General features: G+C 38.8%; 1 protein-coding gene across 7 annotated transcripts in view; it reads right to left on the reverse strand.

Moving 5' to 3' along the window:
- Window positions 1–18,067, reverse strand: part of SENP7 (SUMO specific peptidase 7) — a 206,426-nt gene that overhangs the window by 15,483 nt on the left and 172,876 nt on the right. For all 7 annotated transcript variants that reach the window (XM_062207205.1, XM_062207250.1, XM_062207242.1 and 4 more), the window contains 5 exons: window positions 12,411–12,444; window positions 9,677–9,856; window positions 7,055–7,317; window positions 4,524–4,657; window positions 1,899–2,015 (listed from right to left, as the gene is read on the reverse strand). In XM_062207205.1, coding sequence (XP_062063189.1) covers window positions 1,899–2,015; window positions 4,524–4,657; window positions 7,055–7,317; window positions 9,677–9,856; window positions 12,411–12,444 — 728 coding nt within the window. The remainder of the gene's footprint in view (window positions 1–1,898; window positions 2,016–4,523; window positions 4,658–7,054; window positions 7,318–9,676; window positions 9,857–12,410; window positions 12,445–18,067) is intronic.

Raw genomic sequence — 18,067 nt, forward strand, 5'->3', positions numbered from 1 at the left:
TTAATACTGAGGAGAAAAATCACTCAATGAAAACCAACCCAGAATTGACATAGACATTAGATTATGCATTTTAGAAAATGATATCAAATAGATAATAACTGTATTCCATATATTCAAAAAGTTAGAGTCATGGAAGACATAAAAAGACCCAACTGAATTTCTAAAGATTAAATCTATAACATATGTATATATGTAAGAGTTGGAGGTAGAATGACTGGATTAAGAATTTCAATAGTAAAACAATAGAGTTTAAGTAAGATAGGAAAAAATTTTGTTTGGGAGGAATCTATGAAATAACTATGAGACATCTCTATCACATATTGGAGATTTAGATCCAGTATAAAATGAGGATTAAAAAGTAATTTTCTTTGTATGAAGGCTTTAAAGGTTTTCATATTCATTCTTTCAACTTTTATTACACAAAAAGTTGAAAACATTTTTAATGGAAAGTAGCATAGATTTTGAAAGTAGCAGTGATCCTAAAGATATCCTAAAAAGAGAACTGAATAGAGTTGTTTCTTTCAGTTCCCAAATTATTCATAATTATTTAAGTATTTCCTCTACCACAATAATACAGTAGTCAAATAAGTATAAATCAAAAACAAACACAAAAATTTAACAACTCCTCTGAAGTATACAGCATCTGTGGAAATAAATGAATGAAACTTAAAATTTCAAAATTTAGGAAAAAAATTCCAAATCCTGAAACCTTGGGCAAGTTACTTAAAAGTTATTTGGAAGACAGAGCTGCAGAGAGAGGAGAGACAGAGGTCTTCCATCTGCTGGTTCACTCCCCAAATGGACACAATGACCTGGGTTAGGCCAGGTTGAATCCAGGAGGTAGGAGCTTCATCCGGGTCTTCCACATGGGTGTAAGGACCCAATGACTAGAGCCATCTTCTGCTGCTTTCCCAGGCACATTAGCAGGAAGATGGAACAAAGTAGAGCAGCCGGGACTCAAACCAGTGCCCATATGAGATGCTGGCACTGCACACTGCAGCTTAACCAGCTTCACCACTGTGCCAGGCCCGGCAAATTACTTTTATTTTTTTAACTTTTATTTAATAAATATAAATTTCCAAAGTACAGCTTATGGATTACAATGGCTTCCCCCCACCCATAACTTCCCTCCCACCCACAACCCTCCCATCTCTCGCTCCCTCTCCCATTCCATTCACATCAAGATTCATTTTCAATTCTCTTTATATACAGAAGATCAATTTGGTATATACTGAGTAAAGACTTCAACAGTTTGCAAACAAACAGAAACACAAAATATAAAATACTGTTTGAGTACTAGTTATATTGTTAATTCACATTGTACAACATATTAAGGACACATTAAGTGCACAGTGACTCCTGTTGTTGACTTAACAATTTGACACTCTTGTTTATGGCGTCAGTAATCACCCTAGGCTCGTGTCACTAGCTGCCAAGGCTATGGAAGCCTTTTGAGTTCACCAACTCTGATCTTACTTAGACAAGGTCATAGTCAGAGTGGAAGTTCTTTCCTCCCTTCAGAGAAAGGTACCTCCTTCTTTGATGGCCCATTTTTTCCACTGGGATCTCACTCGCAGAGATCTTTCATTTAGGATTTTTTTTTTTTGGCCAGGGTGTCTTGGCTTTCCATGCCTGAAATACTACCATGGGCTCTTCAGCCAGATCTGAATGCCTTAAGGGCTGATTCTGAGGCCAGAGTGCTGTTTAGAACATCTGCCATTCTAGGAGTCTGCTGTGTATGCCACTTCCCATGTTGGATCATTCTCTCCCTTTTTAATTCTATCAGTTAGTATTAGCAAGTTACTTTTAACCAGAATCAAAATAAGACAAAGACAAAACCATTAATTTTCACACTAAAACCTACAAAAAATATGAAGAGCAATTATCACTGTACTTACTTAAGGTAAAAATCAATTATTACATCATTAAGAAACTCTCCTTCTTCTAAACACTCCAGATCTTCATTAGTTACTCCTAATCCTCCTTTGGTAGGGGGTGGAGGATATACAATCAATCTTAAAAAAAAATAAAGTTAAAAAATACTGATATTCACAATTCTAATATCTAAGATATCTCTTAAATGACATCTATTTCTTAAATGAAATAATAACTACATAGTATTCTATAACTAAAATCAATAGAATAAAAATATTTGACAACACAAGCAATTATATTTTCTCTTATTCTCACATAAGACATTGCTTGAGATGCCACATTCCATATTGGAGTGCCTGGGTTCAAGTCCTCATTGTGCTTCCAATTCTAATTTCTTGCTAATACACATCCTGGAGGCATGATGATGGCTCAAGTAGGTGAGTCCCTGCACCCAGGTAGAGTTCCAGGCTCCTGGCTTTGGCCTGGCCCAGGACAGCTGTTACCAGCATTCAAGGAATGAAACAGCAAATGGAAGATAAGTAACTCTCACTACCTCTCTCTCTTTTAAATGCAAATTTAAAAAAAAAAAGAAAAGTCAACAGACAAAATTTATTCTCTCTTGTTGGGGGCCAGTCTACACCAATAGCCAGGCAAGAAGGAAATAATATGGGAGTTGGGGAGGTAAGTTTCCTGTAAGAAAGTGCTTACAACATAAACTTAAAAGGAACAAAATGACAGTGAAAATTAGATCACAACTGTGGTGGAATGAGGTGAAAAGTTCATGCCAAGATGGCCACTGAGGTGAAAAGGTCATGCCAAGATGGCCACTGACAACAGAAACTGCCTGGCAACAGGCCGTGATTGGATGGCTTCGGAAACCACATGACAACAGAGCCTGACTGACAGCAGGCCGTGATTGGATGGTTTCAGAAACTGCCTGGCGGCCGGCGCCACAGCTCACTAGGCTAATCCTCCGCCTTGCGGCGCCGGCACACCGGGTTCTAGTCCCGGTCGGGGCACCGATCCTGTCCCGGTTGCCCCTCTTCCAGGCCAGCTCTCTGCTGTGGCCAAGGAGTGCAGTGGAGGATGGCCCAAGTGCTTGGGTCCTGCACCCCATGGGAGACCAGGAGAAGCACCTGGCTCCTGCCATTGGATCAGCGCGGTGCGCCGGCCGCAGCACGCTACCGCGGCGGCCATTGGAGGGTGAACCAACGGCAAAGGGAAGACCTTTCTCTCTGTCTCTCTCTCTCTCTCTGTCCACTCTGCCTGTCAAAAATAAAAAAAAAAAAATTTTAAAAATAAAAGAAAAAGAAACTGCCTGGCGACAAGAGCCTGACTGGCAACAGGCTGTGATTGGATGGCTTTGGAAACTGCCTGGCAACAGGCTGTGATTGGTTGGGGCATAGACCGCCCCTTGACTGGATTGGCTGGTCTTGGCTATATAAGCTGTTGTACTAACTCAAATAAACGAGTCTGTGGGCTGCTCGCCTCAGGCCTGCTTTCACTCGACTCCCAAGGTCTGTGTGGTGACCCTGCACCTCTTGCCCCCACCACGCTCCTCCTCTCAGAAACAAATCCACTGCAACATTGTTGAGAAATAAACTGCAACACACAACCAGAGAATAATATAGATGACAACTAATTTTCTATGCAACTTCCTTCTGGCACTGTCTCTTAAAATTTTAGAAATAAGACCAGATGTGAATTCCTGGCTATAAACTTTTTTAAATAGACAAGGTACCTGATGAGCTAGTTAATAATGGTGTAAAAGAGAAGGTTCAAGGACCTAAGAGTCTTCCAGTAAAACAGAGAGAGAGTGCTCCCCATTCTGTTGGTTGGAGAGTGCTCCCCCAAATGCCCTGCACAGCTGGGGAGTGGGGTGGACTGAGGCCAGGAGGAAGGAACTCATTCCAATGCTCCCAAAGTGGATGGCAGGAACCTCACGACTTGAACTATCACTAGTGCCTCTCAGAATCTGCATCAGCAGGAAGCTAGTAATCAAGAGCCAGAGCTAGGAGTTGAACCCGGGCTTTCTGACGGAGGATGTGGGTGCCCTAACTGGTGCCTTAAACACCAGACTAAATGCCTAACCCTGAAAATCAAGAATTTGAATGCTAAAATATGATATGTACCATCTCATTGATTTTTATTTTCTTATGCTTTTAACTACCTTTTTAAAAAGAGAAAAAGAATCACATGGAGGTAGAGAAATAACTTCAAACACACATACTCCATTCTGCCTTACCATCATGAAAAGACATAAAAGATAAAATATGAACAAAGAAGAAACTTATAAAAAAAACTCAAAATACCTCAAACTTATCATACTTTAGTACACAATTTCATTTACCCTATCATATATGCAAATGTGGAATAATCTTCAAAACCATATATTGCTACTCAAATAAATATTTTCACAAATATTTTTGGCTTCCTTTTCTATCTTAATGACATAAGATTAAATGAAATGGCACCTACTGCTTACTTAATTAATTTCTTTGCTTATCATCAGTTAAAAACATTACTTCCATTACTAGCCATTAACATGAAACTAAACCCAAAAGCATTTCATAAGGTAAACATAAAAGCAGCAACATGAGTGAAAACTATGTCCACCTATTACTAATAGAATATGACACAATACACACTTCTGAACAGGTCCAGTTTGCCTGACTTCTCGCCATTCTTCATCTGGGTTAGATGTGATGGATAGTGAGTAACAACCACTACTTTGCTTCTGCAGGAAGGTGTAGGTAGGTTTGGTGGCATCTGTATTTGAAGGCTGAGAGAAAACAGCAAAGGAAAATATCTCTTTGTAAATATATAAATACAAACATATTAAGCTTCAAAAGGACAAAGTTAAAACCCAGTTTCACAACAGTAGTAGAGGCAAGGGCTGTGAACAATCATTGAATCTCAAAATGCCAATTTCATTCCTTTACATTAAATTTTTTGTACTCTATTAGTTACCACAGATCAGGAAAACATATGGTATTTGTCTTTTTGGAATTGGCTAATTTCACTAAGTATAATGGTTTCCAGCTGCATCTACTTTGTTGCAAAAGACAGGATTTCATTATTTCTTATGGCTGAGTAGAACTAATATAGCTCTCCTTTTTTTTTCTTTCTTTTTTCTTTTTTTCTTTTTTTGACAGGCAGAGTTAGACAGTGAGAGAGAGAGAGAGAGACGGAGAGAAAGGTCTTCCTTTTTCTGTTGGTTCACCCCACAACGGCTGCTGCGGCCGGCGCCCTGTGGCTGGCACACCAGGCTGATCCGAAGCCAGGAGCCAGGTGCTTCTCCTGGTCTCCCATGCAGGTGCAGGGCCCAAGCACTTGGGCCATCCTCCACTGCACTCCCACGCCACAGCAGAGAGCTGGACTGGAAGAGGGGCAATGGGACAGAATCCAGCGCCCCGACCTGGACTAGAACCTGGAGTGCCTGCGCCGCAGGTGGAGGATTAGCCTATTGAGCCACGGTGCTGGCCTAATATAGCTTTCTAAAAGCTTTTAAGTAAAAGGTTAGCTCCAGATCAAACCTGTGTGCGTATACTCATATGTGAATTTGTGTACATGCCATAGTTACTTAATAAACAACTTTCTTTCTAGAAGTTTTTGGCAGAGATACACAAGCTACATGTAAATAATTATCAATTCATAAAAAGAAGCATAATATGTATCTAACTTACTATTGTTTTAAGATAATTTTAGACTTATAGAAGAGTTGCAGTAAAAAAAACCCTCACTCAAATTCCCCTAATCTTAATATTACATATAACCATAGTACAATTATCAAAAGTAAGAAATTAACATCAATAGAATACCATTAACAGAGTTCAGTTTTTAGTATGATTTAACTTGTTTTTCCACCAATACCCTTTTTCTGATTCAGGATTCTCCAACTCCTGTCTTCTCTTGTCTTTCATGACCTTAATACTGCTGAAGAATATTAGTTGATTATTTTGTAGCTGGGTTTGTCTCTCTTTTCTCATGATTAAGCTGAAGTTATACACTATTGGGAACAATACCATAGAAATAATGTGCCCATATCCATGCATGGTATCAAGGGGTACATTATGCTGACTAGTCTTACTACTGATGGTGGTAACGTTGATCAGTTAGTTACGTAATGTCTGCTAGGCTTTTACATTGAAGAGTTACTACTTTTATCTTTGTAATTAATAAATATTTTGAGCAACAGACTTCAAGATTATGCATATATCCTTGTTTCTCCTCAAATTTTCACCCATTAAATTTAGTGTCCATCAGTGGACCTTACCCACAAGAATCATAAAAACAAGGTGAGAATCATTTATTCAAAATGTTTAGGACAAGAAGTGTTTCAGATTTTGGAGATTTTTGGATTTTGTAATATTTTAATAGACTTTAAAACTTGAGCATCCCTAATCCAAAAATTCAAACTCCAAACTGCAAAGCATTTGTATTGTATTTGTGTTGTATTGTGTTCTAGTACTGGGTTTCTTTTTTAATTGTGTTCATCATTCCTCTTTTTAAAGATTACTTATTTATTTATTTATTTATTTGAAAGGCAGAGTTATGGGGGTGGGGGAGTGGGTTAAGGGTGAGAAGACAGAGAGAAATCTTCCACCCATTTACTGGTTCACTCCACAAATGGCTGCAACAGTAGAGGCTGGTCCAGGCCAAAGCCAGGAACCAGGAGCTTTTTCCAGGTCTCCCATGTGGTTGCAGGGGCCCAAGCACTTGGGTCATCTTCCATTGCTTTCCCAGGAGCATTAGCAGGGAGCTGGATCAGAAGTGGATCAACTGAGACTTGAACCAGCACCCATATGGAATGCTGGCATTGCAGGCATATACCAAAACCTTGGCCCCTAGAAGTAGTTTTATATATTAGTGCCTTTTATGTTAATTAATTGGATCCTTTTTTAAAGGGAGAATTGTCCTTTAAGTACCATTTATTATTTATTCACTCATTCAGTAACTCAATTATCTATCTGTACCAATATAGAATCTTCAATATTTATTTTATTCTTGTGTTATATTCATATGTTTCTATTATTAATTTTGTTCATCTTTGTCACTAGAGTTCTTTCGAGTTAGTTTCTGTGTTCTTTTGGCAAAACACAGCATTATGAAATCAGCCTAATATCAGTGAAAGATTTACTTTCCCATCCCCTCCTAAATTTATTAACCATATGCTAACCTGAGATACTGATTTCATCTTCATTGCCTCGGTAGCAGCAGCAGGTAAAGAACAAGTTGAAGCACAATAATAATGAATAAAAGAACTTTCTTTTGAAGAGAGATTCTGAAACAAAGGAAGTGCCTGAACCCAAGACAATGGATAAGAAAGCTCTACTTCTCCATTGGTTGCACTAATTTCTGTCATAATATCTTTCAGTTTCAATTCTTCTCTTTGTAAAATAGGATTGTGTATTTCAATGAAAATGAATTCACTGGATTTTGCTATGGAAAAAAAGAAACAATTTTTAATCAATAAACTTCTCAAGATTATAATTAAAATAATCTAATCATCATTAACAGTAAGGTTGGCAGATAACCTATCAAAGTATTTTGTATGTTAGGTAATAACCCAGGCAAATTAAAATCCCCAGATAAGCCTTTAATAACCTAGAGCCCAAGCTCACAATTTTTAGACACCCGTTTACTGCACTGGAATGGAAACTTACAGGTTGTTCACTGCTATTTCTCCAGTGTGCAGCATTTAGTAAGCGCTAGAAAACACTGTGTTTTGTTTGTTTGTTTGTTTGTTTGTTTGTTTGACAGGCAGAGTTAGACAGTGAGAGAGAGAGAGAGAGAGGGACAGAGAGAAAGGTCTTCCTTCCGTTGGTTTACCCCCCAAATGGCCGCTATGGCCAGTGCTGCATGGATCCGAAGCCAGGAGCCAGGTGCTTCCTCCTGGTCTCCCATGCCGGTGCAGGGCCCAAGCACTTGGGCCATCTTCCACTGCCTGACCAGGCTACTGGAAGAGGAGCAACTGGGACAGAATCCGGTACCCTAACCAGGATTATAACCCGGGATGCCGGTTCCGCAGGCGGAGGATTAGCCTAGTGAGCCGCGGTGCCAGCCTAGAAAACAATGTTGATAAATGTTATGAATAAATGAAAATTCAGCAATTACTTTTCTCTAGTCCCCTCCATAAATCAAATGTATCAAATAAAATATTTCAATAAAAATGCCTCCTTTATTTTTTTTTTCACCCACCATCTCAGCCATACTCTCAAAAAACATTCTCTCTGGGCAGGTGTTGTGGCATAGCAGGTAAAGCCACCACCTGCAGTACCAGCAACCCATATGGATGCCAGTTCAAATCCTGGCTGCCCCATCTCCAATCCAGCTCCCTGCTAATACTTCTGGGAAAGCAGTGAAAGATGGTCCAGCTATTGTGGCCATTTGAGGAGTGAACCAACAGACGGAAGATTCTCTCTCTCTCTTTCTCTTTCTCTCTTCTCCCTCCCATCCTCCCTCCCTGTCCCTCTGCCTCTCTGCAATTCTGCCTTTCAAATAAATAAATAAAACTTTAAAAAAATTATTTCTCCTTACAATGAGTATATAAGTGACTCTTTATATTCCCCCCTACTTCTTTGCTATTAAATCATGATTTTTTCCACTGAAGGTAATTACAAGAAAAGAAGGTATAAAATTAATTTACTATGTAACATTTTTAATATGTAAGAGAATGGGAGAAGAAGGTAAAAATATAAAAGAGGTAAGAAAGAATCTTACTAAACTGATTTACCCAGTTCTAAAATAGATTCCTTTAAGAAGCTAGAAACTTGTGCACCAGCATTGTGGCATAGTAAGTAAAGAGACCGCCTGTGACTAACATCCTATATGGGCATTGGTTCAGGTCCCAGATGCTCCATTTCAAATCCAGCTTCCCGATGATGGACTGGAAAAGCATGAAAAGATGGCCCAAGTACTTGGGTCCCTGCCATCCATGTGGGAGTTCCAGATGAACCTCTGGCTCCTGGCTTCAGCATGCCCCAGCCTTTGCTGTTGCAGCCATCTGAGGAGTGAACCAGCAGATGGAAGATCACCCTGTCTGTCTGTCTCCCCCTCTCTAACACTTTCAAATAAATAAATCTTTAAAAAAAAAATTAAAAAGAAGTTAGAAACTAAAATAGGTGGAAAATACTTCAAGATGCATATATGCAGATACATCTTATGGGTACATGCAGAAGAGTATTAAACGAGTCTTACAAGTAATGATACATAAGTAAGCTGATTTTTTTTAGAAACTAAAGAAAATGGTAAAGGTAAAGATTTCTAGATTTTATTTCACTTTGCCACCAATTAACTCTGTCACAGTTGATTAGGAAACAAAGGCAAGTTACTCATAAGAAAGGTAGCCAGGGATGCTGACAACTGAATTAAACATGAGGTATCTCTCTTTAGTTTTGTTTTTAAGAACACAGGAGCTTTTTGTTTTCAAGGTAAACAACATTTAAGATTTTTTTAAACAACATTTATTATAGGTGATAATTTCACTCCATTGAATAAAATTACCAGGAAAACTGTAGGAATTGATGAAATAATTTATCTTATATGAGAGTACTTCATGAAAAGAAAATTAAAAGGTAAGTTTATTTTGGTGCAAGAAATTTTTGGAAATACATGCAGTTTTCTCATACTATATATTTGCATGAGCTTTCCTAAGATCTACCACATAATATTAAGGGATAAAATTATTTTTAATTCAATGAAATAATTATACTGTTAAATAAATTATTTTAGACACAAACTACTTTATTTTTTAGACATATCAGGTTATCCTGAAATTTAGAAATCACTTTATACTCACATTGCTGGCTTAATATAGAATTTTCTAACTGGGTCTGAATTTCTTGAAGATAATCTGAAGAGACCCAGAGGAAAAGGATAGCATGACTCCTTTTACTGTGATCCTCATCCTTACTTTTCCACAATCCAAACCTCTTTAAATGTCTGGTATCCATTAGCAATGAAACCTCATTCAGGGACACTGAAACAAAAGATAGCAATTTAAAAATCAATCTATTAAATGTACTTCAGAATACATTTCTTATGTACTATATGACACTTCTTAATATTCTATAGCTTTCTAAAAGAATTAAATGCAAAATTTTTCAAAGATATATTTCCAATGAACTTCACTAATTTAGCTGAAATAGCCTAAGCAGCATAATTACAGCTTTAAAAAGTCACATTACAAATTAGGAAGAGCTAAATAACTATTAAAGAGATTTAGTCTCTCACTATATGATTTCAATTCTATACAGAAAAGGAAAATTTGAGATGAAATTTTCATAACATAGAAACCTTGTCCAGCGAGATTTCTCTGCAGGAATTCTGCTAGCAAACAGGGGTGGAGATTGGGGGAATGGGATGACTATCAATGCAGAAAACTAAGCATAAAATTTAGTAGAAAATTATATATTTATAATTCTTCTTCCTCATCTTGGTCAATAATATAAACCAAGACTCAAAATACTGTCAAAGGCCAATTTCTTCCCATCTTTCTTCTCGCAAAACATCTTTATTCCAGAATAGATACGCCACTACTGAAATCTACCAACAACAGATGCTGGTGAGGATGTGGGGAAAAATGGATGCTAACCCACTGCTGATGGGAATGCAAACATGTAAAGCCACTATGGAAGTCATTTTGGAGATTCCTCAGAAACCTGAATATAACCCTACCATACAACCCAGCCATCCTACTCCTTGGAATTTACCCAAAAGAAATTAAATTGGCAAATAAAAGAGTTGTCTGCACCTCAATGTTTATTGCAGCTCAATTCATAATAGCAAAGACATGGAATCAACCTAAATGCCCATCAACAGTAGACTGGATAAAGAAATTAATTAAATAAGAGTTAAAAAAAAAAAAAAGACTTTCCCTCAGGACATCAAACACACACACACATACACACACAAAATATTCTCAAAAATAACATGAGGTTCAGAATGGTCTAAGATACTTCTTTTAAAATTTTTCCATTTCCATGTCTCTAAATTTCTAAGTAATTTCTCTAAATTCTCAGTCTTTCTCTCTCATTGAGCTAAAGGAATCTCCTCTTAGAATTTTTTTTTCTTTCTTAATTCAAAGAAATAAAGATAACAAGTATAGGTGCAAGTGTTAAGCTTAGCAGTTAAGACTCACATTAAGACACCACAGCCCATATCAGAGTACATATGTGTAATGCCCAGCTCTCGTGCCTGATTTCCAACTTCCTGTTAATGAAGACCCTGTGAGGTAGTAATGATGGCTCAAGTAACTGGGTTCCCATAACCCACGTAGGTGACTTGGGTTGAGTTTCTGGATCCTGGCTTCAGGTCTTCCTAGCCTTAACCATTGTGGGTATCTGAGGAGTGAATCAGCAGATGGGGGCTGTGTGTATGTATCTGTGTATGTATGTGTGGGTATGCGTGACTCAAATAAATTTTTAGAAATTTTAGAAAACTAAAAGGAAAGAAGGAAAAGTAATTTAGTAGTATTCCTGCTGCATTAACTCCTGAGATCTTGACACTCAAAGTGTAGGCATCAGGCTATGGCATTAGTGTGACCTGGGAGCTTGTCAGAAATGCTGAGTATCAGGCTCCACCCTCTCTAGCTACTGAATCACAATATCAGTTTAATAGCCACCCACAGCTCTGAGTAATTTATATGAATATTAAAGTCTGGAAGTATTTTACAATGAGCAAATACCAGCATATTAACCATTAATCTTAATGTTTACACATCAACCATTCTATTCCCCATTCTAAAAGCTATCACTGAAACTGGCAGCAAAAACAGATCAAATTGTAGAAATTAGAGGTGAAGATTCTAGAAAAACTGCTCAATATTTCTTCCTCATGCACCCACCTCTCAGCTCTACAGATACATTTGAAATTACTTCTGTGAAATCTACAGAATACTACTAAATCTAACTGTCCTAGGCTTTTAAGATGAAACCTAAATTTTCTTTAGAAGGATTGCTTTCTCTTTTATGGAAGATTGGGGCTGGAAGTAAGACTTAACATGCTTCTGAGAAAAATGTACACCTTACCAAATTTACCCCCAATATGTAGGTCATTATGTTCCAGGGATATGACAGATAGTGATAGTAGGAGTTGCCTACTCACTTTTCCATTCCTTCTTTCTTAATAAAAGAATCCTACTTGTACGTAGAGAAGCAAGATTTCCAGCATTTAAATACTTTATTTTCCAGATTTCTCTTTAAATAGGCATGCGGTCATATGACTATGTTAACTAATAAAATGTAAAGAGGTCAAGTGTCACGCACATCCAAGAAGGCTCCTTAAAAGGGGAACACACAGGTAACAGGTGCTCTTCCTTTTTTAAGCGTTTCCCCCTTCTTCTTGCTCCCTGCCTGAAACACTAATAATGAACTATGAGCAACAATATTGGCCATGAGCCAAATGTGAGGATGAAAGTTATGTGTCAGTACTGAAAAATATATGGAAAACTGGATTCAAAACAACTTCAGAATTTTTCTACCCATTATAAATACAAAATTACAGTGAAAAGGGAAGATCATAAGACAGCTTACCTTGAAATGGGATCTTAATATACTTTGTTGTAAACTAAAGAAAAAATAAAGGCAAAGAAAAAAGAGTTACCACTGAAACATTCAAATTTTTCTTTTTCAAACCACAGTATTCAGTCTACACTAAAAGTAATCAATCCCTTTTATCAACAAATTAACAAAATATTTTACTATAAAGACTTCATTTTATGAAAATTTAAGAACCCAATGAGCCAGCACCGCAGCTCATTAGGCTAATCCTCTGCCTGCGGCACCGGCACCCCGGGTTCTAGTCCTGGTCGGGGCACCAGATTCTGTCCCAGTTGCTCCTCTTCCAGTCCAGCTCTCTTCTGTGGCCAGGGAGTGCAGTGGAGGATGGCCCAGGTCCTTGGGCCCTGTGCCCACATGGGAGACCAGGAGGAAGCACCTGGCTCCTGGCTTCGGATTGGTGCAGTGCACCAGCTGCAGCGCGCTAGCCCTAGCAGCCACTTTGGGGATGAACCAACGGAAAAAGGAAGACCTTTCTCTCTATCTCTCTCACTGTCTAACTCTGCCTGTAAAAAAAAAAAAAAAAGAACCCAATGCAGGGTAGGTGTTTGATCTGGGGGTTAGGATGAGTTAAGACACCTGCGTCCCACCTCAGAATACCTAGGTTTGATTCTTGGCTCCAGTTTCTGAAACAAAATTCCTGCTAATGCAGACCCTGGGAGGTTGTGGTGATGGCTCAAGTAATTGGGCTCCTGTCACTCACATGAGAGATCTGGATTGTGTTCCCAGCTTCTGGTTCCAGTCACAGTCTGGCTCCAGCCCTGGCCATTGCAGGCATTTGGGAGTAAATCAGTGATGGGAGCTCGCTCTCTCTCTCTCTCTCTCTCTCTCTCTGTGTGTGTGTGTATGTGTGTTTTTCTCTCAAATTAAAAATATCACTAAAAAAAAAACAAAATCCTATGGACTTGAATTCTGAATATGGGGGGAGGGACTAAGATGGCAGAATAGGGAGGGAGCTTCATGCTCTAGTCTAGAAGACAGCTTTTAAAAAATAGAGAGTGCAGTCTCAGAGAAGAGGTAGATTAAAAATGGCAGAGGAAAATCCACATAAAGTAAAGGGACACTGTGGACCTATTTGGAGGGTGTGGACACACACAACTCAGGACCCCAGCACCCAAGAACTTCAACACAAGCTCCGGAGTGAAGTGACACAGGAGGCTGGGTGATTCTAATTGTGGGAGGCTTGTATGCCAGGAATGTGAAAACACTGAGGCTGTGTGGGAGGGTTCAGGGTGTGGTCAGGACTTTCATCAGAGCCAATAGGCAAGAAAAAGAAACCAAGGAGATAAAAACTGGGAAGCAGGAAATCAAATTATCGCTATCTTCAGATGACATGATTTTATTTATAGGGGATCCAAAGAATTCTACTAAGACACTATTGGAACTAAAAGAAGAGTTTGGTAATGTGGCATGATATAAAATCAACACACAAAAATCAACAGTCTTTGTATACACAGACAATGCAACAGCTGAGAAAGAACTTCCAAGATCAATCCCATTCACAATAGCAACCAAAAAATCAAATACCTTTGAATAAATCTGAGTATATCAAAAATCTCTACAATGAGAATTACAAAGCATTAAAGAAAGAAATAGAAGAATATACCAAAAAATGGAAAAATCTTCCATGTTCACGGATTGGAAGAATCAATATCATCAAAACATCCAAATTACAGAAAGAAATTTACAGATTCAATATAATACCAATCAAAATACCAAGGATATTCTTCTCAAATATAGAAAAAAAAATGATGCTGAAATTCATAGGGAAACTCAGGAAACCCAGAATAGCTAAAACAATGTTATATAAGAAAAACAAAGCTGGAGATATCACAATACCAGATTTCAAGATATAGTACAGGGCAGCTGTATCAAAAAAGCCTGCTACTGGTACAAAAACAGATGGACAGACCAATGGAACAGAATTAAATACCAGAAATCAATCTAAACATCTACAACCAACTTATCTTTCAAAAAAGAGCTAAAATCAATCCCTGGAGCAAGGACAGTCTCTTAAACAAATGGTGCTTGAAAAACTGGATTACCACATGCATAAGTATGAAACAAGACCCCTCCTGGGGCCGGCACCGTGGTGCAGTAGGTTAATACTCCACCTAAGGTGCCAGCATCCCATATGGATGCCAGTTCTAGTCCCAGCTGCCCCTCTTCCAATCCAGCTCTCTGCTATGGCCTGGGAAAGCAGCAGAAGATGGCCAAAGTGGTTGAGCCCCTGCACCCAAATGAGAGACCAGGAAGAAACACCTGGCTCCTGGCTTCGGATTGGCACAGCTCCAAACATTGCAGCCATCTGGGGTGTGAACCAATGGAATGAAGACCTTTCTCTCTATCTCTCCCTCTCACTGTAACTCTCTCTCTCAAATAAATAAATAAATTTTTTAAGAAAAAAAAAAAAAAAAACGGGTGCCTACGACTCAGGACTCCAGCTGCTGAGTCTATGCACCAGGGCTGGAAAGAGAGGTGAAGCGAAACCACAATAGACCAAGACACTGGCGGTAAAGCAGCAGGAAGAGCCTAGAGGGAAGGAGGTTTGAAGTCCCGTGGAAAAAAGTACACCAGCCTAACTAGAGGAGAGGAAAAAAAAAAAAAGAGAGAGAGAGAGACTGGTATGGACATGATTCTCTCTCTCGACTCACCTTAAAGGTGAGCAAGACAAGAAAGCAGGCGCCATTTTGGACATATGTAACAGCTGCACCAGCTCAGAGCTGTGCCCGCCCTCAGCCAAGCAGAAAAACCTGACTCTGGTGAGGAGAAATAACAGGAGGTTAAGACCTAGTGAATGTATAGAAGTTATGAACCGGGACTGTGGAAAAAAAAAAACCTGAGGGTGTGTGGGAGAACTCACAGTGTGGCTGAGACGTAAGTAGTCTTAAGCCACAAATTCGGGCAGCTTTGGTTATGTGGTGAGAGACATTGCAGGGGAATCTGAGCTTACACTGAGGACTGCACAGATCCTTTGTGTGGTCCTTGGGACAGAGCAGACAAATATTATACCCACAGGGGCTATCACTCAGGCACCGATTGCCATCAAGGAGAAGAGCTGAGCTAAGCGGAATTACTTCCCTTCTGAATAAAAAAAGAGAGAGAGAGAGAGATTTACCATTCCAAACCTGGGTGTGTCACCTTTGGCACACCTTTGGCCTTTTGGTGTGGCTCTCTGGCCACACCTACCACAGCCTCTAGAGATTCACCAAAAGTAGACAGTCCACTTAATATAGAGTCATAGTAGAACAAGAAAAGCCACCACAGCTAGAAAAAAAAAATAAGAAACCAAAGAATATCTCCACAATGTCAAACAGCAAATGCAGAAACTGAGGAAACAAGAACAAGGAAGACATCATGGCATCCCCAAATGAACATGACACTCCAATACAAGATTATAAAGATGATGAGATAGAAGAAATGCAAGATATGGATTTCAAAAAATTTATGATAAGAACATCTAGAAGTACTCAAAAACAAATTCTTGAACTACAGAAATCCTTACTGGACAGGATAGAAAATCTCTCTCGTAGAAAATGAAATCTTTAGGAGGAATCAAAATGAAATGAGGAATTTAGTAGAAAATGAAATGTAGATATTGAAGAGAAATCAAAATGAAATGAAGAATTCAGTAGATCAAATGAAAAACACATTTGAGAGCCTTAAAAACAGAATCAGTGAAGCAGAAGAGAGAATTCCAGACTTAGAAGACAGAGCACAGGAAAGTATACAGTCAAACCAAAGAAAAGAAGAGGAAATTAGAAATTAAAAAATATTGTTGGGAATCCATAGGATACTATTAAAAAACCCAACATTCGGGTTCTAGGAGTTCCTGAAGGCATGGAGAGAGAGAAAGGATTAGAAGGCCTTTTTAGTGGGATACTAGCAGAGAACTTCCCGGGTATGGAGAAGGACAGAGAAATCCTAGTACAGGAAGCTCATAGAACCCCTAGTAAACATGACCAAAAGAGATCCTCACCACGACACGTCGTAATCAAACTCACCACAGTGAAACATAAAGAAAAGATCCTAAAATGTGCAAGAGAGAAACGTCAGATTACTCTCAGAGGATCTCCAATTAGATTCACGGCAGACTTCTCATCAGAAACCCTACAGGCTAGGAGGGAATGGCGAGATATAGCCCATGTACTAAGACAGAAAAACTGCCAGCCCATAATATTATATCCTGCAAAGTTCTCATTTGTGATTGAAGGTGAAATAAAGACCTTCCATAGCAAACAGAAATCTACCAACAATAGATGCTGATGAGGATGTGGGGAAAAATGGATGCTAACCCACTGCTGATGGGAATGCAAACATGTAAAGCCACTATGGAAATCAGTTTGGAGATTCCTCAGAAACCTGAATATAACCCTACCATACAACCCAGCCATCCCACTCCTTGGAATTTACCCAAAAGAAATTAAATTGGCAAATAAAAGAGTTGTCTGCACCTCAATGTTTATTGCAGCTCAATTCATAATAGCAAAGACATGGAATCAGCCTAAATGCCCATCAACAGTAGACTGGATAAAGAAATTATGGGATATATACTCTATAGAATACTATACAGCAGAAAAATGAAATCCGGTCATTTGCAACAAAATGGAGGAAGCTGGAAAACATCATGCTAAGTGAAATAAGCAAGTCCCAAAGAGATAAATATCATATGTTCTCCCTAGTGGGTGACAACTAACTGAGCACCTAAAAAGGAAGCCTGTTGAAGTGAAATGGACACTATGAGAAACAATGACTTGATCAGCCCTTGTCCTGACTGTCGAGGAACAACTTACTATTTTATTCCTTTTAGTATTTATTTTGTTCTACTTAATACCATTGGTTGAACTCTTTAATTAACACAAAATTATTCTTAAGTGTTTTAATTTAACTGAAAAGTGATCCCTGTTAAATATAAGAGTGGGAATAAGAGAGGGAGTAGATGTACAATTTGGGACATGCTGAATCGGACTTGCCACAAATGGTAGAGTTAGAAATGAGCCAGGGGATTCCAATTCAATCCTATCAAGGTGTCATGTACCAATGCCATCTCACTAGTCCACGTGATCAGTTTCTGTTCATAATTGATCTTAATGATAGGACTAAGAGTCAAAGGGATCACACAAACAAGACTAGTGTCTGAAAATACTAACCGATAGAATAAAGAAAAGGGAGAGAACGATCCAACATGGGAAGCGGGATACACAGCAGACTCCTAGAATGGCAGATATCCTAAACAGCACTCTGGCCTCAGAATCAGCCCTTAAGGCATTCGGCTCTGGCTGAAGAGCCCATGAGAGTATTTTAGGCATGGAAAGCCAAGACATTCTGGAAAAAAAAATGACCTAAATAAAAGCTCTCTCTGAGTGAGATCCCAGTGGAAAGAACAGGCCATCAAAGAAGGAGGTACCATTCACTGACGGGAGGAGAGAACTTCCACTTTGACTATCACCTTGTCTATATATGATCAGAGTTGGCAAACTCAAGAGGCTTCTATAGCCTTGGCAGCTCATGACAAGAGCCTAGGAGATTACTGATGCCATAAACAAGAATGTCAATTTGTTAAGTCAACAACAGGAGTCACTGTTCATTTATTCCCCATGAAGGATCTCTGTCTTTAATGTGTTATACTATGT

Source organism: Lepus europaeus, chromosome 2 (genome assembly GCF_033115175.1).
Source record: "Lepus europaeus isolate LE1 chromosome 2, mLepTim1.pri, whole genome shotgun sequence".
NCBI lineage: Eukaryota > Metazoa > Chordata > Mammalia > Lagomorpha > Leporidae > Lepus > Lepus europaeus.